This window comes from Malus domestica, chromosome 15 (assembly GCF_042453785.1).
Source record: "Malus domestica chromosome 15, GDT2T_hap1".
In the NCBI taxonomy this organism is placed as follows: domain Eukaryota; kingdom Viridiplantae; phylum Streptophyta; class Magnoliopsida; order Rosales; family Rosaceae; genus Malus; species Malus domestica.
In genome coordinates, this window is record NC_091675.1 from 188033 (window position 1) to 214938 (window position 26906).

The 26906-nt window shown below is 38.3% G+C and overlaps 3 protein-coding genes, 2 long non-coding RNA genes and 1 pseudogene across 5 annotated transcripts; 2 read left to right on the forward strand and 4 right to left on the reverse strand.

The window, feature by feature from the left end:
- Positions 1 to 3484: 3484 nt before the first annotated feature.
- On the reverse strand, positions 3485 to 4119 carry LOC103410413 (uncharacterized). The gene has a single exon (XM_029094254.2). It carries the CDS (start codon positions 4104 to 4106, stop codon positions 3789 to 3791), a length of 318 nt encoding a protein of 105 aa, XP_028950087.1. The 5' UTR covers positions 4107 to 4119; the 3' UTR covers positions 3485 to 3788.
- A 1626-nt stretch (positions 4120 to 5745) lies between these two features.
- Positions 5746 to 8446, reverse strand: LOC139192288 (uncharacterized). Its single transcript, XR_011576336.1, has 2 exons — positions 8214 to 8446; positions 5746 to 5803 (listed from the first exon to the last, which is right to left on the reverse strand). It is a non-coding gene; the product is annotated as an uncharacterized lncRNA (long non-coding RNA).
- A 3098-nt stretch (positions 8447 to 11544) lies between these two features.
- Positions 11545 to 14183, forward strand: LOC103450325 (protein ALTERED PHOSPHATE STARVATION RESPONSE 1-like). The gene is made up of 4 exons (XM_008389655.4): positions 11545 to 12498; positions 12610 to 12716; positions 12814 to 13055; positions 13151 to 14183. Exons 1-4 carry the CDS (start codon positions 11691 to 11693, stop codon positions 13923 to 13925), a joined length of 1932 nt encoding a protein of 643 aa, XP_008387877.1. The 5' UTR covers positions 11545 to 11690; the 3' UTR covers positions 13926 to 14183.
- A 2248-nt stretch (positions 14184 to 16431) lies between these two features.
- Positions 16432 to 19476, reverse strand: LOC103450324 (ATP-dependent zinc metalloprotease FTSH, chloroplastic-like; annotated as a pseudogene).
- A 1657-nt stretch (positions 19477 to 21133) lies between these two features.
- On the forward strand, positions 21134 to 21841 carry LOC103450548 (uncharacterized). The gene has a single exon (XM_008389917.4). It carries the CDS (start codon positions 21134 to 21136, stop codon positions 21839 to 21841), a length of 708 nt encoding a protein of 235 aa, XP_008388139.1.
- A 325-nt stretch (positions 21842 to 22166) lies between these two features.
- On the reverse strand, positions 22167 to 24285 carry LOC114821690 (uncharacterized). Its single transcript, XR_003769426.2, has 4 exons — positions 23948 to 24285; positions 23104 to 23149; positions 22985 to 23026; positions 22167 to 22403 (listed from the first exon to the last, which is right to left on the reverse strand). It is a non-coding gene; the product is annotated as an uncharacterized lncRNA (long non-coding RNA).
- Between the last annotated feature and the right edge of the window lie 2621 nt (positions 24286 to 26906).

Here is a 26906-nt window from a genome sequence, read left to right on the forward strand (position 1 = left end):
ATTGAGTGTGTTGATTGTGCAAAAGGGAAGATGACTAATTCTAGAAAGTTAGATGCCAAAAGGAGCCAGAATTTGCTAGATATCATACACACTGACATCTGCGGCCCTTTTCCAACCAAAACTATTTGCGGTAATTCTTATTTTGTCAACTTTATTGATGATTTCTCAAGGTTTTGTTACACTTATTTAATTAGTGAGAAATCATCGGTCCTTGATTATTTCAAAATTTATAAAACTGAGGTAGAAAAACAATTAGGCAAGACCATTAAGATTGTTAGATCGGATAGAGGAGGAGAGTATTTTGGCAGGTACAGTGAGACTGGACAACACAAGGGTCCGTTTGCGCTTTATCTTGAACAACAAGGCATTGTTGCTCAATACACTACACCAGGAACACCACAGCAAAACGGAGTTTCAGAAAGGAGGAATCAAACTTTGATTGGAATGGTACGAAGCATGATGACAAGATCAAAGTTACCAGGATTCCTATGGGGTGAAGCATTGAAGACAACCACTTATATACTGAACAGAGTTCCGAGCAAAGCGGTTTCATCAACACCTTTTGAAATCTGGAATGGCAGGAAGCCCAGTTTTAGTCATTTCCATGTTTAGGGATGTAAAGCTGAGGCTAGAATTTACAATCCAAATGAGAAGAAATTGGACTCAAGGACAGAATCATGTTATTTCATTGGCTACTCAAAGAAATCTAAAGGCTTCAAGTTTTATTGTCCTCAAGCTCACACCAGGATTCATGAAACTCACAATGCTAGGTTCTTTGAAGATCAAGATATTGCAGACTTATCGCAGGGCAGGTTCATTTTTTAAGAAATTGATCAAAATGAGAAGTCCTTTTACAGTAATTCTTACAAAGAAATGTTGATCACTCCCGCTTCCATGATTGAATTGGAGGAAGAACAATTAGACTGTCCAGAAAATATTGACAGAATGGAAATTGATCTTGGGTCCCAACCACAGCAACAAGGGGATCCAACTCCAACTAATGATGCACCAATGAATCCGAGCACTGAAGTTCTCCATGATCCGACATTACCATTGAGACAATCTTCAAGAATCAGAAAAACCACAATGTCAAATGACTATGTTTATTTGCAGGAGCATGAGTTTGATTTTGGTGATGTGGATGACCCTCTCACTTATTCTCAGGCCATGAATAGTTCTCAACAATCCTTATGGCACAGTGCAATGAAGGAGGAATTGGAGTCGATGTCCAAAAACGAAGTATGGACATTAGTGGATTCCAATCCTCAATTCAAGGCTATTGGGTGTAAATGGGTTTACAAGACCAAAAGAGATGCTCACGGCAATATTGAAAGGTACAAGGCAAGGTTAGTTGCCAAGGGATTCACTCAGAGGGAAGGGGTGGATTACAATGACACATTTTCTCCCGTCTCTTCCAAAGATTCTATTAGGGTCATAATGGCACTTGTTGCTCATTACAATCTGGAACTGCATCAAATGGATGTTAAAACTGCCTTTCTTAATGGTGAACTGGCCGAAGACATTTATATGAAGCAGCCTCCTGGATTTGTTGAAAAGGGGAAAGAAGACATGGTTTGTAAACTTAACAAGTCAATCTACGGGCTTAAACAGGCATCAAGACTGTTCTTAAAGTTTGATCAAGTAGTTACGAGACAAGGTTTTGTGGAAAACAAATTAGATGATTGCATCTATGTTAAGTTTTCAGGCACTAATTTTATATTTTTAGTGTTGTATGTCGATGACATCCTCCTTGCCAGTTCTAACATGAAGCTGCTCAAAGACACTAAGACCATGCTCAGTAAGAATTTTGAAATGAAGGACCTTGGTGAAGCACACTATGTACTTGGTATTGAAATTGTTCGAGATAGATCAAGAAATTTACTCGATTTATCACAAAAGGGATACATAGAAAGGGTACTCATGAGGTTCAATATGTCAAGCTGCAGTAATGGTGAAGTGCCAGTAAACAAGGGAGACAGATTCTCAAAGGCTCAATGTCCCAAGATGCCTATGGAGATAGATAAAATGAAAAATAAGCCTTATGCTTCATTGGTGGGAAGTTTGATGTATACAACTATCTGCACTAGACCGGACATTGCTTTTATAGTTGGAATGTTGGGCAGGTTTCAAGCAAATCCAGGAGAGACACATTGGGTAGCAGCAAAGAAAGTTTTGAGGTACTTGCAAAGAACCAAGAACTATATGTTGGTTTATGGCAGGAATGAGCTATTGGAGTTAGTTGGCTACACTGATTCTGATTTAGCCGGTGATGTAGATGATAGAAAATCTATTGGAGGTTATATCTTTATGCTAAGTGGTGGTGCAGTCTCTTGGAAAAGTGCAAAACAGACTATCATCGCAACATCGACAATGGAGGCAGAATTTATAGCTTGTTTTGAAGGAATGAAACAAGCTGTATGGTTGAAAAACTTTGTGACAGATTTGAAAATTGTAAATTTTGTGCAAAGGCCTATCATAATGTATTGTGATAACAATTCTGCAGTATTTTTTAGCAAGAACAATAAGAGAACTTCAGCTTCAAGACTGATGGATGTAAAATTCCTCAAGGTCCGAGAAAAGGTTAGAGAAGGAGCAATTCAGGTGGAGCACTTAAGCACAAATGCAATGATTGCGGATCCTTTGACTAAGGCATTGTCGATTGGTGTATTTAAAACGCATGTCTCTCGGATGGGAATACTTGAATCATTTGATCAGTAGGAGTGATTTGTTAGTCTTATTATGACTGTTTATTTGCCGCTGTGAAGTTCAGAGAGCTGGTGCGGTAATATAGACAGGTTTCAAATTCCAAATTTTAAAAGCTTATGGCTGGATATTGAGAGTATTAGGTTTGTTAGTTTTGTTTTGTTTATTTTATCGAATTGAGATCAGTTATGATGATCTATTGCTTCGACCAAAATAAAGTTTGATATAATTCATTTGTTGCTTTTATAATGGTTTATCTGTTTAAAGCATTTAGTGATGAATTGTTGATTCATGCATTGTTTTGAAGCAAAGATTTGTTTTTCATCTTGCTGACAATGGTTTAAAATAGTGGGAGCAAATTATTTTGCTGATATTGATCCAGTTCACAACGTTGAGCATACAAATTGATTGTCTGTGACTCTTGAAAAACTGTTTGCTTTATTGTGGTAATACAGTTACAAGCGTTCTGCATTTTGAGATGTATGATAGCTGGTTGTGATTGAAATTTTATTAACAAGATTAGTGATCACTTCTATCTGAACATAATTGACTTGGCCGAGTACTTAAAACTGTTCTTATACTCAAGTGGGAGAATGTAAGAATGTGAATATAAGATAGAGGAATTTTAGGACCGGCTATAGGTGTTCAATAAGATAGAAAAGTCTTGTTAATAAAAGGAATGCTAATCCCTTTTGTAGAGGGATTCTGTACAGCATGAAGATCAGAACAAGGAAACAAGAATTTGTTTCCTATATGGATTTTGATAGGGAATCCTAATCAGTTATGGTAAAGATTATATGTATATATATAGTGGCCTCTCTTCTCACAGGGACATGCTCATTATTTTGGACTTAATCCTATTTATAAGTCGAGCTCTTGATAACCTGCGAGAGAAGAGAAGGTACACTGAAAGCTTGCTGCTATGGCTTCGGATTCTGCTACAAGTGCAGGTATGTTCTTCTTGCTGTGTTTTCTCATATACATAAATTGAATATTTCTCTCTAAGTTGTAGTTCATGTTTTGGTCTTGGTGATTATGATTAAGGGTCTTACAATATATATAGTGGTATTGGTACAAGTATACTACTACTGAATATAGGATTGACCAGTGATATCAAGGTCTCGGTCGCCGGTGGAAGGTGGGGGTGTGTGCTTGGGGGGTTGAGTGGTGGCTTCAGCTGGTCCGTCGGCACTCTGGCTGTCACTGGCCCGTGGTTTTGCTTTTTCTTTTGCAGGCTGATCTGGCTCTCTACCGTACATTCCACCGCCATAGGCTTCATATGTTAATGGCTTCATCCTTGATATTTCACTATGACTACCACCACCTCCATCCTCCTCCTTCTTCTGCTTAACCTCCTCCCGTCTCTGCTTCTCCCTTTCCTTTTCCATTTTCTGATGATCCATTGATTCCCTATTTAGTAATAGATAATCTATTCGTGGTCGTACTTTTACTAGCTAGTTATATACATAATTCCAACTGCCACCGATCAATATATGTATGACACGCGTCTTGTTTTATGGTGAAGTGGCGAAACCCCTAACTGCCTTCTGTCATCCATGCATGAGCAACTACATCCTCATGCATGTACAAGCACACCTCTATAGTAGTCCATATCCACCTGACTTCGTACTTTACTCGAAATCAATCTCTCTCACTCTCTAACTAATTTTCTGGAGAAAAATTTGTATAACATGATTTACAGTGTCACAGTTATATAATCCAGTACAAATAATGAAATTATGTGTTAAACTTCTTTACTTATCTTTGTGCTATTCATACAAAACAGTACCATTACGCTTAATTTTAGACTATCACTTCGAAATGATCTAGTATTGTGGTACCGCACATACATTTTATATGTGTTCATTACTTCGACATAACTTAGTGTTGTGCTACTACGCATGCGTTTTATACATGTTCATTAACTTGTCCCACTTGATTATTTGTTTTTGCTCATCTTTTGTTCCCCCAAATAATTTTTCAAGAAAAGTTGGACACTCACTGATTAGTTTATAGACTGCACAATGATATTCATATTGGTGGTAATGGTATATGTATCATTCTTCTCAATTAATTTGTGCGACTTGATTATTTGTTTTTGCTTATCTTTTGTTCCCCCAATAATATAATAGATATAGTTATATACCTTGAAAAGTTGTTCACTAATCATAATAGATTGCAGAATGATAATAGTGGTAGTCCTGCATATATATTTTATGTCCACCGCACATAAATATATATATATATATATATATATATATAATGTGTAAAAACCCATATCCAGCAACCACTATATTCCAACGTAACTACTTTTGATTCTTGTTCATGAGTCAAGTACATTTTAAGTTTTTCATCTTACATACGGTTTTATTAAAAACATGATTGTTTTAGAGATTAAAATGAAGTTTTCTAATAATCAATTAAGTACTTGTCATGAAAACCCACTACTACGAGTTAGTAATAATATTGGAGTCGAGAGCTTGTGAAACTTGAGAAAGAAAGGAGATGAAGAACTCAAAAAGGAGATGAAGAAGTCAAAGTAACATTGAAGAAGATGAGGGAATTGGAGGCGTCCATCGCTGGGACTGAAACTTTGCTCCGACAAAGAGTTTGATCAACGCTAGGGTTTCACTGCTCAACACTCTCACCCTAGTCTAAATTAATATTTGCCATGTGTACTTTTAGTTTTTAATTTCTATACAAATTCCCATTTATTAAATTTGTCTCCGTCGTCGAATTAATAGAAGAATTGTGTGCAATAGCATAAAGCTTTGGGGTTGATATTGCAGCCGATGAATATTAACAAGTAAATGTACTTGATTATGTAAGAACTCTAACACAGATCGATGATATGCCAATTGAATTACCAATGTTCTGAAACAAGTCAAGTGACAAAACTTATGAACAAGAACAAGGATTGCCGAGAACATACCTGCAGAATTTGAACTTGAAGAAGCCATAACAGCCTCTGTGTTCAAAACCTTCTCCTCTTTTACGATCACAATAGCTTTTCTAATCAATAGGACTTAGAACAACATAAGCTAATATCGCAAGAGCAGTGGTTTGAACCATAAATATATAGTGCTCCTTCGTCCATTCCCTATCAGAATTGGACTAGGATTCAAAGACATACAAACCATAAAGATTCATGAGACTTTATAAAGTTCCAACACAAAGTTCTTTTCCAAAACCAATTGGAACTTCTCTCAAGACTGCATTCCTTATCAGATTTAGACTTCTTTATAATATCAATTATCCCAAGACTTATAAGAATCATACTCATACTCTTACATTCTCTCACTTGAGTATGATTCATCACAACAGATAATCATCTCAAATTATAAAGGTGATCAGATAAGTCATTCACCATCACACTAGTACATAGACACAACCTGCTTACATAAACCAAAACAATGAATTTATAATTGCCTCTGCAACACAAAATACAGATTTAACTTACAAATCACAATGTCCAGTTTATGTTCATAGCAATGTATCTAAGATCAAATTTATATAAAAATTACCAAATGTTTTGGATAACAAAAGCTTATCCTCACATACAACTTACCTATGCATTTTAAAGTATTGAACTTAAGAATCTTTTCTGTTACATCGCAGAATTAACTCAAAAGTCACAACATACTTAATTTGCACATTGTAATTATGTGAACCAAAATAGCAAAACCAAACCAATTTGCTCCCACTTATCTAGGCCATACTTAACACAAACAAGTTAAGTATAAGTTAATATCAACTGTATTAACTAACAGTCATTGCAATACACTGAATGTCTTATTAATGTGATCAATTGCCGCAACCAATACGCAAACAAATTCCATGATCACATTCATCCAATTCGTATTTACAACAATGTGATTTTACTTGACCAGAGCAAACACATAAATTGATTTGCTCCCACTATATCAAGTTAAGTTTAGTTCCAGCAAATAGCACTAAACTTCTCATTACTTAAACAAATTAAGTAACATAAATAATTACCAATTGCTTCAATAAAACCATAATCTGGTTTTCAAGCATCCATATGAATTATAATGGCTGGCTTAAATACTCCTAGCCTTATGCTTACATTCGAACATACGATTCTCCCACTTAAGCATAAGGAGAATATACTGCACAGTCAATAAAGAAATCGGAGATATGAACCAATTGGTTCCCGATTCCTTACCTATTGCATAATCTCAGTTTAGTTATATACACCTAAACCATTATACAAAACAGTCTATGTATCAAAAGATAGTCACAATCCATTCGGAAAAACTTATCTCACATAAACTCAAAATCACCAGTTTCAACAATGATCAAAATCAGAATAGCAAGCACAATATTTTTGCATTCAATTTGATCTTAACTAGTTCAATATCCATCGAGCAAGATCAACCAAAATTTGATAATGTTTGGATATATATGACAACAATATATCTTGATTAAAACGAGATAATCAAGACTACTATTTCTTCTGGAGAACTCGAAGTTCATCTTTCTCCCTATTTGTGATTTCAACCAAAATATAATAGCGGAAGCATGCATCATGAAATCACAAATATACATATACAATAAGCATGCATCGATATATATACATGATAAGATTAGTCGACAATAATCCAGATTAAAAATCTTCATGCCTTTAATTCATTGTCAACACCATCATCAATTATATACAGATTCGTAAGCAAGTCCTTGGAGAAAATAATGATAACTGCATATCATTAGTCTTATGAATTTCCAATAAGATGACAAATAATTATTTGTTTTCCGATTCATAATAGAATATATATTTTGTAAATGGCTAAAAGTTTATTGTCACAAGACTCATTATAGGCGGTCAATAAAACATCTACCTTATATATTCATTTGTTCATATATTTTCTTGTATGCTTGCATCAATATTCAGAGAAACTTATGCAAGTTCTATTTGATATAGATAAAGCCGCATGCCCATAATTACAACATCTATGCACGAATGCTATCTAGATATGAATACAAATTTAATTCATATATGCGATTTATGTATAAGTCACAAAGCAATTGGCATCCATTTTATATATGCATTCCATGTTGTTGCTTTATATTGCTTGCCGACTTGCACATGATATGCAGTCAAATCCATTCCAACCCAAACTTGATATAAATCAAACCAATTGAAAATCAGGAATTGACAATAAGATGTGCACTTGTGCTGCTCCCCGCAATTAAATGTATCGAGATTCATACATGAAACAATGCATATACACAGACTCTTTAATGAAAAATGGAAAAGTATATCTAGACAAATTTGTTTATGCAGCAAAGTATGATTCCAGACATCTCACATAAATCACAAGTTGGCATCTATAGGGATTTCGAGTTTAATCATGCCTTTACAATTTATATAAATAAACAAGCATACTCGAAATAGCAAAAGACCTAATTCATTATGCTCCAACTCATCACACTATAATCATGCATATAGGAGAACAATTAATCACGCATGAAACAGTGAAGTGAGTTACCTGAATGCATCATTGGACTCGTATTCGTCAACCAATTGCAATTCCTCGACTCCAAATTAACGAAATTACTTATCCATCAGTGCTCGAGAATCGTCCATGCGGATTGTCATCACTCCAAATTCCCATGCGGATTGCCATCATAATCAACACAGCGGAAACAAGAATTTTGAAAATCAGAATTACGATGTTTATGAGAGATGTATACTGATAAATTACTATACTTATCACCAAATAAGCAAGCATGAAAAAGTTCTCTCAACCCCAGATTGAGAAACACGGTTTCAGAATAAGTAACTAATCTTGACACCAATTCCATTTAACTCAATCTAAATGTTAAACAAAATTCAAGAAATTGCAATAAGATTTCAAAATACATACCCTTTTATGAATGGTTTCAGGATCGTATCAATCTTAGCATCAATCATGTATAAAGATTGCAGTATTGTATATATTACATCAGGAGTTTTGTATGTATCAAGGATCAAAATTCAATAAACTTGATATAATACATCAGGAGTTTTGAATTATAAACATACCTTTGGGAACAAAAGAAAAATATATATTATCGCAAATCCAAATCTTAAACAAAGATGGTTGTGAACGAGAAGATCTAGAAGCAAAGCATGTTTGGATCATCACAACTTCAAACCAAGAAGAGAAAAAAAAGTGCAAACCCAGAAAATTTCGAACAAGGTTATGAGTTTTGCCAATATTCAATTTAAACAAGGTTATACGTTTTCTAGGTTTGGAACGTTTAAGTGTTCATAGCTTTTCCATCAGATTCTTGTGTAAATTTCGAACTCAATGACAATAATCAACTAGGCTCTGATACCACATGTAAGAACTCTAACACAGATCGATGATATGCCAATTGAATTACCAATGTTCTGAAACAAGTCAAGTGACAAAACTTATGAACAAGAACAAGGATTGCCGAGAACATACCTGCAGAATTTGAACTTGAAGAAGCCATAACAGCCTCTGTGTTCAAAACCTTCTCCTCTTTTACGATCACAATAGCTTTTCTAATCAATAGGACTTAGAACAACATAAGCTAATATCGCAAGAGCAGTGGTTTGAACCATAAATATATAGTGCTCCTTCGTCCATTCCCTATCAGAATTGGACTAGGATTCAAAGACATACAAACCATAAAGATTCATGAGACTTTATAAAGTTCCAACACAAAGTTCTTTTCCAAAACCAATTGGAACTTCTCTCAAGACTGCATTCCTTATCAGATTTAGACTTCTTTATAATATCAATTATCCCAAGACTTATAAGAATCATACTCATACTCTTACAGATTAAACTAACTATTACCGACTTTAACTGACAAAACCTCCACGCATATGCTAGCTGGCGAGGGTTTGGCATGGGCATCGTTGCACAGTTTTATTATCTTAACAATTCATAATTAATGTCGGATTCTTGCATCCGCCATCCGGCAATTCGATCTAATCAACTTTGCTGATATCGATAAGATGAATTATTGATAATTAGTAATACCCTTAACTTGTTCTTGTTCTTCTAATTATACGTGCGTTGTATATATTAATGTATGACATTAGTTTTTCTCCACTGTCATAGACAACTTTAACACAACGAGGTTAGTGGTCCCTAATTATTACCTAATAATTTTAAGCAAAAAGATTATATTTTTAGTTTAATTAACTGTAGTATGTAAGTCGAAAACTCCTCCTCTAAAATCCTAAACTCTAATGGGATTAACATCACACTTTGACGGACATTTTAATCACCTAACCCTCAAGTGTACTCAAAACCCAATGTACGTCCCTCTAAAATCTTAAAAAGAAATGATAATCTCCTTACCTTTTAATTAATAGATCCACCTTATAATAAAGTTAATTTGTAGGTTATCCTAAAAAGTTGTCTTTAGTTTTCCTTAAACCTAGCGAAGTCCAACTTGATATTAATTGAATGTAAATTTACCTGTGATACTAATGTCAGTTTGTCATGCATATATAGGAATATAAGGAAAATTAATGTTGGAATATTTACAACAAGAATGACAGATGGGGCTAGTTTCAATCTCAATTCTCAACTGTAACAAGCTGAATTTTTACGCAATCTCAATCATAAACGTTTGATCGAAACCCTTTGTAATAAAAAAAAAAAAAGCTGGGTCGAGAGTTCGGACCGGCCTTCATTGGCCGCAGGCCAAATGATGACTCATTATCAAAAGCACCGGTGACCTAAACAACACCATCTCCAACCTATATAATATCGTTATATATATATATATATATATATATTGACATAATGACCGTAAAAAGATAGATTAAAGTTAGGCTTTCCTAAATCCCAGGATATGGGGATGAGATTCAAATTTCAATACCCAAGACAGAGCCATAGGGACAGGGTTCAGGGGACCATGTCTTCCGTTTCTCCTTCTCTCTCTCTCTCTCTCTCTCTCTCTCTCTCTCTCACGGTCATCTCCCTCCCACTTCAAAAGTAAATCACAAAAGTGATTCACATACAGAATACAGCCAAACTTGATTGAGTTGGAATTGCACTAGCTCATACAAAAGCTATATCCTGCATCTTGCAACAGCTCATCCTCCTCCTCGTTTTGTGAAAGATCCAATCCCCTTATTAAAGACATGACTAACTTATAGACAGTACCAGCACTCTTTGCTAGCTAGCTTCAGTACTACTTCATACCTTCACAATGGAAATGATAAACACACATTTGTTTTAGCTTCTCACACACCTATGTTTAATCTTGTTTGTTGTTTTCATTTGATTTATTCAATCCAATAGCTAGAATTGAAGAGGGTTGTGTCATAAGTTAAAAAAAATGTGTGAAAATCATATCTCCATAATTATGGCTGTTAATTTTTGGCACCATTATTTCAAAAATTATGATGCACTATTATTTCAAAAATTAAGATCTTTTTGAAAATTTTGCTTTGGAAATTTACCCCCACAGCTCCACACGCATGGTTATATGACATAACGGTTACTTGCCATGTATGATTTTTGTCATTAATTGGACATCATAATAATTTATTTGACCTTTCAATTAGCCTTTTTCTTGTTAATTTGCACCATAGATGGAAGGGAAAATTACAAAACGCACGCATATCCGTGGGGGTATGAATGAAGATAAGAAAATAAAAACGCGGTAAAGATGGAATAAACCCAAAAAAACGGGGCAACACTGAAATAATCTGAAAAATGAAAAAAGAGACGTTAGCCCTATCCCGCCAGGTTTTCCCCGTTTGAGCAATTAAGGAAGGAAGATAATTAAACAGTCCACCAGAGACGCAAAGCAATAAATAGTAAATGCCAAATTACCAAATAAGCCATTCCATATCTATCTAAAATTGCGCACTCAAAACCCAAATCAGAAAAATCAGAGAATGTTGGTGGTGCCTTGTAAGTTTTTTTGGTAATTAAGTAAAGCGATTGCGTGTGTGTGTCACATCCAGTTGAGAGATACTGAGAGTTGTGATGGGTTGCGCCGCCTCAAAGGTAGAAGACCTTCCGGCGGTGGCATTGTGCCGAGACCGGTGCAAGTACCTGGAGGAAGCTCTCTGCCAGACCCAAGCCCTGGCCGATTCCCACCTCGCTTACTTAGCCTCTCTCAGGACCCTTGGCCCCGTTCTCCACCGTTTCTTCCATGACACTCCTGCAGGTACTGGACCGCCGCCGCCACCAGAATCAGACTCGCACCTCCAATTCCCTTCCGACTCTGAATCCGAATACAAAGAGGACCACACCGATAAACAGTTGGGAGAAACGCCGACACCAGTTTCTGTGCATGATCAATGTTTCAGGAAAAGGGAGGAGGAGGTCTTCAAAAATTTAGGCGGCAGACTGACTTCCGAACTCCCTCCTCCACCACCGCCTCCGGTCAGCTCCACTTGGGATTTTCTTAATCTATTTGATGCCTACGAGAGGGAGAGTTACCTAGCACCCCTTTATACTTGCACTACTTTGGTTCCTGAAGAAGCTGCTCATACTTCTGCATTTGTTGCTGCCGCTGCTGACAAAATCAATAACGAGATCAATGTTAAACACAATACTAAAAATATTGACGATGATCAGGAAAGGGAGAGTAGGTCGCCCGAGAAGGGTAAGACGACTCACATGGCGACGTCGACAGCAACTCCTCCGTCTGTCTCTGTCTCTCCCACTGTCCCAGAAGCAGCAGAGGCGATGCGAGAGCTTCATCTTCTGTTTGACAGGGCGTCTGAGTCCGGTAATCAAGTTTTATTGTCGCTGCAGTCTCATCATCTCACAATTTCTCTTGATCAGGGTAATTTATCCATTTTAATTTTCTCAATCAATTTTTAATATTATTCCAGATTGTTAGATAAAGATAAATTTAATACATAATTAATTTGACGAATTGGCGTTGGAGAAGCAGAGTATGGATTTGATGACCATGAAGGCTTGGTTATGAGTTCACAGAACCTTTCTTACACTCTGAAGACGCTCTTCCTGTGGGAAAAGAAACTTTACCATGAAGTCAAGGTATATATATGCTTCTTTTCCTTCATTAGCTTTGCTGATTAATCACTTTTTAAAGCATAATCTTGACTATTTAATCATGCTATATATATATAATTAGGCTGAGGAAAGATTGCGCGTTACGCACGAGAAGAAGAGTAGAATGCTGAAACATTTGGAACATAGCAAGGGTACTACTACTAGTGCTGCTCAGTCTCCCAAACTCAACTCCCTTCGCAGTGCAGTCCGCGATCTTTTAACAAAAATGAAAATTGCAATTCAGATTGTTGACAGAATATCAATTACCATCAATAAGTTGAGGGACGAGGAGCTATGGCCGCAGATTATTGAATTCATCAACAGGTATCTCTACTCTATCGTCTATCCCATCACCACTGAAGAATGATTGATTCTACGAAATGTAAAAGTGATTAGTGGACTGGTTGATGTGCTTGTAGGTTACTCAACATGTGGAAAGCTATGGTAGAATGTCACAAGAGTCAGTACCAAGCAATGGTGGAAGCCAAGGGTTTAGATGGCGTCGCAATATCCAATGCAAAATTGAGCAGCGCGCATAAGGCTGAAACTGCAATTCAACTCAAGTTAGAGCTTCAAAACTGGAATGTGTGCTTCTCCAAATGGATTGTCGCCCAAAAGGGGTATGTAAAAGCATTAAATGGATGGCTTCTGAGATGTCTTCTACACGAACCGAATGTGGGCGATCAAGAATTAACAGCGGACGAGGGTATTGGAGCACCGCCTGTTTTTGTGATATGTAATGAGTGGTCACAAGCTATGGATAGACTCTCAGAGAAGGAAGTTGTTGAAGCCATCAGGGGATTCTGGACTAGTATACATACGCTTTTAATGGAAGACAACAATAATAATGTAGAAATGGTGCAGCAAAGGATGGTAGCTGAAAACAAAGATATAGCCAGGAAAGTAAAGTTTTTGGAGGAAGAGGAGGGGAAGGAGCAGAAGATATTGCATAAGCTGATACGCGGTAGAGGAGGGAAAAAGAACGTTGGTTCGAGTAGCTTGCGAGCAGGAGAAGACGAGTCACAGAGAGAGAGAGTGCAGCAACAGAGTAGTAGTGATCTAGTGTGGGATCTGAAGCAGACATTGATGGCGATGGAGAAATTCACTGCAAACTCATTGCAAGCATACAATGAGCTTCATGCACACATTGAACTAGAGCAAGTCAGCTGCAGGCAATCTGGAATATCTGGATGATGAATTAATGACAACCTTGGCTTAATTCTTCTGATACCAAATGATTAGTTTGTTGTTTTGTTGCCATGGGTGCTTAAGGTTTTGCTCGTCAAATTAGCAATAAGATTAGACACCTGGAAGTTATATAAATTGGCCTTGCCTTATTATGCAATTATATATGTTGATCACCTGTTACAAGAATTTTGGAGATGCAAATATTGCTTATTATAAGGCAAAACAAATGGGTTTATCCATTAGTAATTCCATGCTTCCTCTGACTAGTGACAACCTTTTGGGAGGGTCATCCCAACTCCGGTGCAAGTAGTCGGACAAATTTACATATACATGCACATAAGGTGTATGAAGCTCAGCTCTTAATTTGGAGTACAAACTTGCACATGCAAATAACAACATATCCGACCTACAACAATTTTCGCAACAATAAATTTGTAAACGGGTGCGTGAGAATTCAGACTTGAGATTTATTTCAAAAACGGACGGTGATGATGGTGATGTAATGCATATTTTAATACTATAGGAGCTGATTTTTGTATACTTGTTCTTCGCTTTATGCACACACTCTTCATTTACACATATCTTTTGCCTTAATGTATATAATTTTGTGAATTAGCCAATCCATATTTTGATACAAAATGTGTTAGGGTTCGTTTGGATGTGCTTTTAAAATGACTGAAAGCGCTTTTAGAGAATATTTTTTGGTTCCAAAATCACTTAAAGTGCTTTCTTTAAGAAGCACTAGTTATGTGCTTTTTTCATGAAGTACTTTTAAGTGCTCTTCCAGAATATACTTGCATTTTACTAAGAATTAGTTCCAAAAGCATTTTCAACATAAGCGCTTTCAGTCATTTTAAAAACACATCCAAACAATCTCTTAGACGTTCCCCATTTCCCCCAATAGGTAAGTCGCAAAACAAAACTTTGGTGATGATTAGATTTCTTATTTAAATAATTAAAAATAATCTAAATAGATAATCTCTTTTTTAACATTTTTTTATATTTAACATAAAATAATTATGGATGAAACACTGCTTTTAGCCTAAATCTAGCGAACTGTTAAATGGAGGCAGATTCTCTGTCTTTCCACTTTTCGTGCCCTTCCTTATCTTTTTGTTTGTGTGATCACATTTAAGTCACGTCAATATTTTATATTACTATTTTTTTTATCTTATTATTTCTATAAAAAAAATAATATAAAATATTGATATGGTTTAACCGTGATCACACAAAATAGAAGGGCATCAGAAGTGAAAGGGTTCTACCTCCCTATTAAATATCGTGTGTGTATAAAAGAAAATTAGAAAAAGGAAAAAGGCAGAGATTGGTCTGCTGGATGCGAAGCGATAATTACCAAATGTACCGTTTGGTACGCATACGGAACGGGACAGAACAAGATGGGACGGAACAGGACGGAACGGATAATGTAAATATTAAAAAAGATATGGAGAAATTTTGTCATAAAATATTATAAATTTATGTTCCACGGATGTGGAACGGGTCGTTCTAGGGGAAGAGGTGGAACGAAAAATCAGTTTTTAGGCACACCAAACGTGAGACGGAACGGCTCGTCTCGTTCCGTACCGTCTCATCCCACGTACCAAATGGTACCAAAATGCCTTTGATGATATGGAAAGGACAATTCAACTGTAGGTGGAAACAGGGAGAGAGAGGTTTTACCAGTGCAGACAGAGAGGGAGAGAAGGCAGGCAGGCAAGCAAATTAGCAATGCCATTGCCATTGCCAAGGAAAAGAAAGCGGCACTGAGTCAACTCGGCCGAGTTGTGGGGTGCTGCGAGTCGTCTTTTATACATGCACGTCAACACCACTCCAGCACCACCGCTTGGACACCTTCAGCTCCACCGCCACCACCAACCGCACTCCTCAACCGTCCAACGGTCGAGCCGATGCAGCCGGAGCCGGAGCAGTGATATGATATGATTCGTGGAAAAACAGAATCTCCTTAGAATTGATGTTTGTGTTGATGCAGGCTATTGATATGATTCGTGGAAAAACACTCTTCTCTTAATGGATTCACATCTGGAGGGAAAATTTTCAACTGAAGAAGCAACTGTGGTCTTTGATCTTGCCTCACGATGTTTGCAATATGAACCCAGGGAGCGACCAAATATCAAGGACCTTGTTGTAACAGTTGCTCCGTTGCAAAATAAACCTGATGCAAGTCTTCTTGCCTTTTCCCCACATGAATGCAATGATTTGTTTTCTCCTTTACATGCAGGCAGTTGCTCTTGCCAAGCTAGACATGCACAAGGATGCAGCCGACATGCTGAATGAGGCTGCTGGCCTCGAAGAAAAAAAGACGTCGCAGAGGGAGATGATAGGAGAGAAGAGGATCCTGAAATGCTCTGTAATTTTTTTTTTGTTGCATTGAAGTTGCTCCAGCTGTTGTAACTTGTAACAGAAGTGTAGGGTTATCAAGTATAATGGGGTAGGAGAAAGTTGTATCAGTCCAGACGTGTGCAATATGTAGGTAGAGGGAGATGCTTGTATCTTGTGTATCAACTACCGCGCCATTCTTTTCCTCTAATTTTTCGTTGGATAACTAATTGGTTCGTAACGTGTACTTGTGTATATGAAACTTGTGATGCATCATTTTTATGATGTCACCGAGGGATAGTTAATACATGAATTTGCTCGAGTCTAGCGTCTATCCAACTATCCAACGTATAGCTCGGCCTTTCCATCAATGAAGAGGCTCATGAATTCTTCACCATCAACAGTTTCCTTCTCTATGAGGAGCTGGGCAAGCTTGTGGAGGATATCAATGTGAGTTGTGATGATCTGTGTGGCCCTCGAATAAGCTGTCTCTACCAATTCCCTAACCTCTCCATCCACAATATCAGCGGTTGCCATGGAGTAGTCCTTTTGGGACGACATCTGCAAATTCAAACATACATTTTCCATCACTTCTCTTGCATCCCATATGCATATGATGAAACAGTGAATAAACTACGGTAAGTAATTGATTATAGTACCTGTTGCCCTAAGAAGGGATTGCCACCAGAGGCACCCACCGCAATTTGTCCAATCTTTTTGCTGAACCCAAATCTCTCAACCATCTGCCTTGCCACCCTTGAAACTTGCATGAAGTCGCTTGATGCCCCTGTTGTCACATTCTCCTGACCAAAGATAACTTCTTCCGCAACCCTGCAACAAAATGGAGACCGGGTTCAGAACACAAGTTCCCACACAATCTTCAACACAGCTCAAATGCAAAAGGGAAGAATGAATAGACTGTTTGAAAGCAGTTTAAAACGAAGAGTTCGAATAACTGACCTTCCACCGAGGGCAACAGCCATTTGATTCTCCAGGTAGCTTCTACTGTACAGTCCAGACTCAAGTCTCTCTTCACTTGGAGCGAAGAAGGTGAGACCGCCAGCTTGGCCACGAGGGATGATGGATATCTTAGCAACAGGATCATATTCCGGCATCAATGCACCAACAAGAGCATGCCCCGCCTCTGTACAAGTCACGTAATAGATGAATAAACCATGGTTAACATCGGATGATAGCAAAATCACAAGTTAACATCGGATATGAGGGGAGAACTGGTCTTGTTCTATGTATATACCATGGTAGGCGACTAATTTCTTCTTCTCTTCAGAGACAACAGCATTTTTCTTCTCTGGTCCAGCAATGATCCGCTCCAGAGCATCGGCGATCTCATCTTTACTTATTTCTTTGAGGTCACGTCTGGCTGCGAGAATGGCAGCCTCGTTCATCAGGTTCTGCAGATCGGCGCCCGTGAAACCAGGTGTTCTCCTCGCAATTTTGTCAAAGTCCACATCCTTAGCAAGCGCCTTCCCTCTAGAGTGCACCTGCCAATAAAAAATGCTTCAGCTGAGACTTGAGAGAATGTGGAATGTACAATTCTAGCAAAACATCTTCAAACCACACTTAAACTCGAACAAACGTGCAAACTAAAACGGTTTACAAGCATGCATAAAATGCAATTTACAGAAAATAATTGCTTAAGCTACTAGCCTAGTACTCATACCAGGCATTAGTTACTCACCTGCAGTATTTTAACTCTGCCAGCAACATCAGGCCTGTCGACGGTCACCTGTCGGTCAAACCTTCCGGGCCTCAACAACGCCGAGTCAAGAACATCCGGCCTGTTGGTTGCCGCCAAAACTATCACACCGGAATTACCAGAAAACCCATCCATCTCCGTCAGCAGCTGATTAATAGTCTGCTCCCTCTCATCATTCCCGCCGCCCATCCCCGCGCCTCTCTGCCTCCCCACCGCATCTATCTCATCAATGAACACAATGCACGGCGCTTTCGACTTGGCCTTCTCGACGCACTCTCGACGCCCCCACTCCCACAAACAACTCCACGAACTCGGAAGCCGCGCACGAGAAAAACGGCGTCCCAGCCTCTCCGGCCACGGCGCGAGCCAGAAGGGTCTTGCCGGTACCAGGTGGACCCACCAAAAGACATCCTTTTGGGATTTTGGCACCGAGGGCGGTGTACTTGTCTGGGTTCTTCAAGAAATCCACCACCTCCTGCAGCTCCAATTTTGCTTGGTCAGCTCCAGCTACATCGGAGAAAGTCACCCCCGTCTCTGGAACTTCTTGGAATTTGGACTTGGACCTTCCGAAATCCATGGGGCCGCCCAGCCCGCCCGGCCCTCCTGGGCCTCCTCCAGCTCGCCGAAAAAGAAGGAACAATCCGGCAAAGGCCAAGATTGGGAACAACAAATTGCCGATGAAATTGAATAGGCCACCTCCCGAATCGCCTTCGGAGACGGAAATATCGACGCCGTTCATGGCCAAAATGTCGATGAGGTCAGGGTCGTTGGGGACAACGACGGAGGCGCGGCGCCCATCGACGGCAGTGAGCTGAAGGGCAGAACCGTCTTTGACGAACCTGACTCTCTCGACCTTGCCCTTCTTGACGGCGTTGAGGAACTCGCTGTAGCGCCATTGGCTGCCTTCGGGGAGGTCAGTGGCGACCTGGGATTGGGGCTTAGGGGCGTTGAGGAGGAGGTTTTGGGAGAAAGGAGAGGCGGCGTTGGGTTTGGAAGGCTGGGCTTGGAGCACAGGTGGCGGAGTGGGAGTGGGCGTGTTGTCTATGGCTAGGCCGGGTTGTGGGGTGAGAGAAGAGAAGAGCAAGGCGGCTAAAGTGGCTTGGGAAGTTGCGGATTTGAATGGCTGTGAATCGGGTTCAGAGTTGAAGATGTTTTTGGTGGCGAAAAGCTTTCGCTGGGAGAAGAAGGGCAGGGGAATTGGGAGGGATGATTTGGATTTAGAGGTGGTTTTAGGGGTGGGAGGATAGTGGAGGATTGTGGTGGTTCCGAAGAAGTTGGAAGAGAGCAAGGGGTTGGTGGCGGAAGCCATGGCTTGGGCTGGGTTGGGTTGGCTGGGGTTCGTTTTTGTGTCTCTCCCTCTTTCTCCTCCTCTCCCTCTTGTTTTCCGTTATCTGTTGGATAAAAATTCAGCTATTTCTTTCGAAATTAAGAAGTTTTATTTTTGTTTATTTTTCTTCAGATACTAGATTAGCGGGAAAATGAAAAGTTGATTCAATTTTATGGGGAAAATAAATAAATAAATAAAGAGTCGAAAATACGAATCGTGGCGGGCTGAGAACTATGAATTGTTTATATTTTGTTTGGGTGTTTTTTCTCTAGAAATTTTTACTGGAAGACCCGTTTTTCACTTGGATTTTTGATTGAACAAGTTTTTCGATTCTTCTATCTCTGCTTCAAAGTTTCGAAGTTTCAAAGTTTCAAAGAAACGACACCATAAAATGATAAAGCATTGGAATTGGAATGTTGTTGCTTGGGTTGCGCCCACGTGTTCGACATGCCATCCATCCATGCATCCATTCATTCATTATTTGTCGTTTTTTTGTTAATTTTCTCATTGATTTGGAAGAGTATATATATGGGCGCGGATTCAGGAGCCCATCCCATCCCTTTCCCTTTTCTTTGTTAAAAGATATCATCACTAATTGTATATGGGTGAGGATTTAGGAGTAGGAGATGAGGCTTTAAGTTTGTTTTGAATTTGATATTAAGGTGAGGTTAGGTTTCCATTGGCGTGCTTATGGGCTTTTTGGACGACCATAACCATATACCATATATCATTATCACAATGTACATGACGTAAGCATGCACATTATATTGTATATGAAGTTATCGTGTATTCATCTGTGCATTACGTGATTAATGTCATTGGCAGTTCATTCTTATATACGAGTGTCGTATGCAGCTCCATCATGCACACATCTGTATTATTGTGGTACAGATGCACGATCGAATTGGAGGAGCTGCATGTGTGTATCTGAATATCCGTGAAGTTTCACTTGAACTTCTTAGAAGCTCTCTTGTTTTAACTTGCCCAACTGTGGAATGATTTGGTCTCACGTTCAAACATATCTACACATAAATATATCAGTAGTTGTGTTGAGTACTATGTCGTATATGGAGACACGAAAAAGCATATGCACACTTGTAATATATAAACAACTAGTGATGATATCATTTAAGCCAGTCTTAAGAACATTAAGAAATATATATTTGTTTAATTAATTGATTTAATTAAGCCCATTAGTGCCTAATATCTTTGTGTATTAATATTCATGTCTGCTTTCTCCCAATCAGAACCAGCCTGGCACCCTCTTCTCGTCCTCCTGCATGTATCGTGTATCATGTATCCTGTATGTATGGTATGATCAGCCTTATCGGTGGTCTAATCACCAATGACAATATCTATCTTTAACATATTTGTTGCCTTACCTACCTGTAACATATCCTCACTTTGTATTGATTAATGTTAATCTATATCTGAAATGGAATATGCATGGAAGGAAGCTTCGTCCTGTCAAATTACTCCTACCTATTGCTCTGCTCTTGTTGTTCTTGCTCTCCCTTAATCAAATAGAGCCTTAGCTGTCTGCGTATGTTGCCAATTAAACTAAACAATTCCACAAGTCCGTACGTACTGATCGTCAAAACGATTCTTCCTGCTATACTTCCTCAAGTTTTTTATCAAATCCAAATATTCAGGCTAATGAAAGTCCCCAGCTATATATACAAGACCGTATCACCAAGTTTGCATATATCTGTCTACCTATATCTCCACTCCACAAACTCTTCAACAATTGACATACCCTTGATCTGGCCGCTCATATTTGTCCATCAACTCATTCAATTACATATAAAATCCAATTAATTTCAGAAGGAATTAATGGCCATGGCATGCCCAAATTTTGAAGCTCTCAGAGACCTACACAACTCTGCCAATAACCTTCTCCACTCCCCGGTGATCCAACAAGCTCTCATCAACGACATCGAACAGGAGAAATGGGTTCATCAAGTGTCAGAAGCGTCTCTAAGAATGCTGGATGTGTGCGGCATTTCCAAAGACGTTCTTTTGGTCGTGAAAGAACATCTCCAAGACCTTCAATCCATGTTGCGCCGAGGAAGCAGCAGCGGAGAAGCGGACAAAAGTAACAGGATTGCAGCCTACAACTGCTACAGGAAGAAGCTAAAGAAGGAGACGCTCAAGTGCTTGAAATCTCTCAAAGGAATAAGGAACAAGTCCAATACTAATTCTTCACAAGTATATACGGACCACAACCTTATGGTAGTTGTAGACGTGCTCAGTCAAGTGAGGGCGACTTCCGTTTCAATTGTGGAGACTCTTTTGTCCCTGATTTCCGTACCATGGCTGGAGCAGAAATCATCGGCTTCCTTCCAGTTCATGTCCAAGTTTATGCGTGTGAGTGGCCGCCAACGAGTGTACGATGCATGCGATGCGACGGCGCTTCAAAGTGCGAACAAAAGATTGGACGCTGTCGAGATTGCCATTCAAGACCTTGAAGCTGAGTTAGACTGCATGTTTAGACGTTTGATTGACACCAGAGTTGCCCTTCTCAATATACTTAACAATTAACTAGCTCAATTAACCCATTCATTAATTCAGTTGATCATCTGTTGGAACTTAATACCCTCCTCGGCAATTGCAAACCAAGATGTCACGATTCATTCATTTTTTGTCAGGCTCCCCTACCGGGATCCAGTAACTGTGGTGTTACCAGTTCTTTGATTATTTACAATAAACTCTCTTTTCCCGCTTCAAAGATCCAATATGTAGTGTAATTGTAGTTCTACATTTCATGCAACTTATTTACGTACAAGTATATGATTTATTTTTCCACCTCCAGGGGGATTTCAAGATGAGTTGCAGAAAAATTAAAACAATTAAAGCGCAAGAAAAATGGAACGAAAAAGGGAAGTAGTTTCAACTTCACAAGGTGTGTAAAAAATACAAGCATCATAAATATAACATTTTGAAACGGAGTTTGATGTCATCAACATCATTCATATCACAATATTTTTCTTCACAATCACTTTATTAAACCGAAATCAAGACAGATGCTCCACATGACACTTACACTAGTATCCCGCCTAATAAGCCCTTTATGATATCAACTCTTGGCTCTTCCACAGGAAACCTGCAACAATACAATAAAGCCTCGTTTCAATTATTTCTTTCTACCGACATTTCCTTCTATGCGAAAAATTAGTTACTGAAACTATAAAGTCTGTTTGAGAACACCCAAAAAAAATTGAGAGCCTTAAATGAAAGCAAACAAAGATAACAGGCACTGGTCCACGAGCTCATGGACTTACTCAATTACTGGCCCCTTTCTTCAAATGAAAACCATGGAGGAAGCAGAGTTTCAACAAGCATAAATCAAACCAAGCCAAACTTGGCATCATGATCCATGTGTTTGCAATTTACTTCATTCAAACACATATTAACTACTAAGTCTAGGCCATAATTCTAAAATGAAAGGCATATAAACATCGATCAATAGTGTGTAAGCATGGTTACAACTGATCAGACCCAGTCGGTAGCCAGAGCTCTACTCTAAATAGGAGTTCATAAGTTCAAACCCAACTCCCCGAACATCACAACTGATCAAAGAATGAAAAGTATCACATAAAGCAAACAAAGTACAGTGGATCATATGAGTATATATGATAACTTAGCCAAGTATCTTTAGCTGAGACAAAGAAGGATAAACGGTACCTAATGATGATCCTCGTGGCCCTCCCAGGGGTGTCTCCAACCCTAAAAAACATATTAAGAAAGTGAGTAACTTGAGTATATCAAATTGCAAAGAAAAGTGAAACAAGAGAAGCACATACCAAAACTACAGGACCATCCTTCTTGGCCCTGTACAGTACCCAAAACCTGATGCATCAAAATTTTGAGGAAAAAAACAGTAAGCTTCACGGAAATGCACCAAGGAAAAAAAAATACACAAAGCAATATTTCAATAGAAAAATAAGTAAAAGTTAGTAGTAAACTTAGAAAGTGAATAATACATTCAATCTGCAATATATCAATGCAGGGACTGAGGTTTACACCAATAGTAAACCTCTCCAAGGTTCAAACTTGAACTTTATCCCAAATTGCATGATTCCAACGATATACATTCAGTTACACCATTGTCCTCTATGCTCAAGAGTTAACGCCAAGCACCAAGGCAACCTTAAACCGGTCAGAAGCTTACGGATTGAAAGAAAGAAAAAAAAACGAAGTAATGTGTGATACTATAGCTTTATATACGCCAGTCAACAACCAATGTTGGCCATAATAGGAAATCCCAAAATTCAATCTCGAGCAAGACGAATTTGTTGATATTTCAGCTCCATTATATTAAACAGCCACAATCCCCAACTCGAATCCCAACATTAAAGTGCATTCTAATTTCTTCCTGTTAGCATTTTCATGTCTAAGTTCCTAACCAATCGATCCCCACTCGTATTTGAAAGAACCCCAACATTCAAGTGAATGAAATGCAGTTTCTACCTGTTAGCATTTTCAGGTCTAAGTTCCTAACAATCGGTGCCTTAACATGAAATTCCGAAAACATTAGAAAGTGTACCCAAAAAAAAGATTAAAACAAAAAGGCACGCAGATCCAACATGGCAGAAATTTGACCAACGCTAATGTACGGATGAAATAGGCAGAGTAGACGGAGTTTACCACATCACAGCACACATGCCTTTGCCGGTGAGGGTGTGCCACCGCTTTGGCTGATGCACCGTGATTCCCTTATACGTTATGCCCTCGCCGTGTCCTCCTCCCATCTTCGCCGGTCACTCTCTCTTTCTCTTTCTCTTTCTCTTTCTCTTTCTGAGCTAGCCCTAGACTCCAAAATGAGATCTCCCTCAATTAAGAAATGCTCCAGACCCGATGACAACTCTACCCACTTTTGCTTCTCATGATGACAAGGCTACTTCCCATTGTGGGCTTCGCTTGACTAGTTCTTCTGCAAGCCCAACTTAGATAAAATCCTAGTTTTTGAAACAGTATTATTAAGTGAATGCAATTGAAACAGTATTGTAATAAAATAAAGCCGTTTTGAGGATTTCTATGAAATGAAGTATGGATCGGAACTACTACGAAGAAAACCCAGGACAGGCCCATAGGAAAACCAAAGTTTTATTTTGCTTGCATCTTTTAAAGAGTTTATTTCTTTTATCAAATTAAATTTATTTTTAGGGATTTTTATCATACTTTTCAAATATACTTGATGGCGCCCTTTTTTTTTTTTTTTTAAAGAGAAGTACAATAATTCATTGAAAGCAAATTCAGAATACAAGCAAACTGAGAATAGAGTGCATATTGGGTCTCGATAAAACCTTGTCGGAAATTTCACTCCGGTATAAAGGAAAAATAGTGTCACGCACAACCTAAAGGACCTATTCTCAAATGTCAATACATAAACAAATTCCGAACTATCTTGGAACAAAATATGCAACTCAGGGGGTCTTCAACCAACTAAACTGATTGGTTACAAAGCTTTCAACCATTTCGTGCAGTGAGCACCAACCGTGCGGCAAAGCTTTCGACCATTTCTTCCATAGTCCTTTCCACACGATGCAACTCAGTCTAAACCACCGGCAAAGAATGTCTCTAACAAATTGGATTAGTTGGACCAACATCCATATAGTATCAGTAGGAGACATATGTCCCCATAACTACGAACATGGAATCAAGGTAACTCGGTGTCATCGTTGTAGACGAAGCAGTCACTTCTCCTAGTGAAACCTAAGAAGACCTAGGAACCCCAGAGAGCAATTTTATAAGAAGACCAGGACTAAATTAAAATAATTAAAATAATGAAAATAAACTAAAATAATTAAAACCAATCCATTGACCCATCACCACCTGCAACTAGTGCAAGTCTGCTGCACCCAAGAGCCAAGGCCGCCAGGGGAAGGCGAAGCCACCACTAAACAGTTGAGAAGGACCACATAACACAGAAAATCAAGCCATAAGGGGGATCTGACTCCCTAACAACAAAAAATCTTTGATACAAGTGAGAATTTAAGATAAGACACACAATGACTATCTCAAAAGTCAAAATGTCATAAGAGCACACAATATAGTATGATAATATGAAATTCAATGAATTAATCAATGATATGAGTGACCACATACATTTCATCACCCATAACTAAGGTGACAAATGAATCCATTAGATTGTTAATAAATGTGATATTGGTAGTGGTGGTGATGATAGTGTAAAGTAAAGTCAAATTAAATGGTTTTTAATGGGTACCATTGACAACTCAATAGATTGATTTGTCACCTCTACCCATAACAACGGATAATATAAAAAGAAAGTGGAAGAGACTTTTTAGAAAGTACTCACACAACGATTAACCCAAGAGTTTATTTATTTTTGTATTATATTAACATTTAATGTGTAATTTATGTTATTCTTTTTAATATTGATATGAAATCGTTATTGACATTCTAAAAATCTCATTTCACTCAAAACTTTGTTTAATTATAAGAAACATACACGCGAATAGTGTAAAATGAGGTTTTTAGGGGACGTTTGTTTGTCCTCACTAAACTTCATTGGATTGGACTAGCTTAGCCGGGATTGCTAGCTAGTGTTTTGTGCGAACAAGGATTATCATTAATGAGACTAAGCCGGACTTGCACCGACTAAGTCTTTCGTTAGGTAGTCATAGTGAGGACCCCCAATATGTATGAGATTGCTAGTCCCGTCCCAAACCTGCTTCGTTTGCCTATTGCATTGTCTACACGTTGCGTCATCTACAAGAGTTCCTATGCAACACCGTTTGCCCACTGCTCATATCTGAAACAAAGCCCCACCAGCTGCCTAAACCTCAAAATCCAACTATCAAAATTATTATAAAAAGAAAAGAAAAGAAAAGAAAAGAAAAAGCGCAAAACAATAACAACAACAAAATCCAACCCTAAAATTCAAAATCCACCCACTGCCAGAAAATTTCGAGATGGCTTTGCAGGTAGAGAAGCTGACAAATAACTAAGTTAGTTCATCTTAGTTTATTCTAAACCAGTCCAACTTAGTATTTGAAATTAGTCTGGTTCGAATGTTCGTGATTGCTCATAGCAGCGCTTATTTGCCAAAGGGCCGTCGTCTTTTGCAAGTTCACTAGAAAGTGATGCAAGGTTTTGTTACGTTTGTAATCATATTGTACTCCATATTAATGATGTTTTTCGCTTATTTGATTAATGAAATACTTATCATAAAATAAGGAAAGTGTTATTGGCACTCCAAAAATCATATTCTACGTTATTCACAAATGTATTTTTCTTTATAAATATGAAAAATTTGGAATGTAAAATGAGAATTTTAGAGTATCAATAACAATAATAAAAGATAATGCTATTTTGACCATTGTTTTTTTTTTTTTCTTTTTTTCCGGCATGATAAAACAAATTCTAAATAAAATGTAAAATTCCTTAATTAATGGATAGAATCTGAATCTCTATAAAACCAGCCATATGTATGGTGTGGCGCTAAGGAGTCAGGACCTATGGTGTGGCGCTAAGGAGTCAGGACCTTTACCCAAACGAAAAACTCAGTTTATGCAATGAAGATCCCAGTCACATTACAAAATGAACAAGTGTGGAACACGTGTGCCCAAAATACCCCCAT

Coding starts and splice junctions, on each gene's coding strand:
- LOC103410413 (XM_029094254.2), bottom strand. CDS start 4,106: ATGGATCATCAGAAAATGGAAAAGGAAAGGGAGAAGCAGAGACGGGAG.
- LOC103450325 (XM_008389655.4), top strand. CDS start 11,691: ATGGGTTGCGCCGCCTCAAAGGTAGAAGACCTTCCGGCGGTGGCATTG. Junction 12,499..12,609: donor CACAATTTCTCTTGATCAGG/GTAATTTATCCA, acceptor TTGGAGAAGCAG/AGTATGGATTTGATGACCAT. Junction 13,056..13,150: donor ATTATTGAATTCATCAACAG/GTATCTCTACTC, acceptor ATGTGCTTGTAG/GTTACTCAACATGTGGAAAG.
- LOC103450548 (XM_008389917.4), top strand. CDS start 21,134: ATGGCCATGGCATGCCCAAATTTTGAAGCTCTCAGAGACCTACACAAC.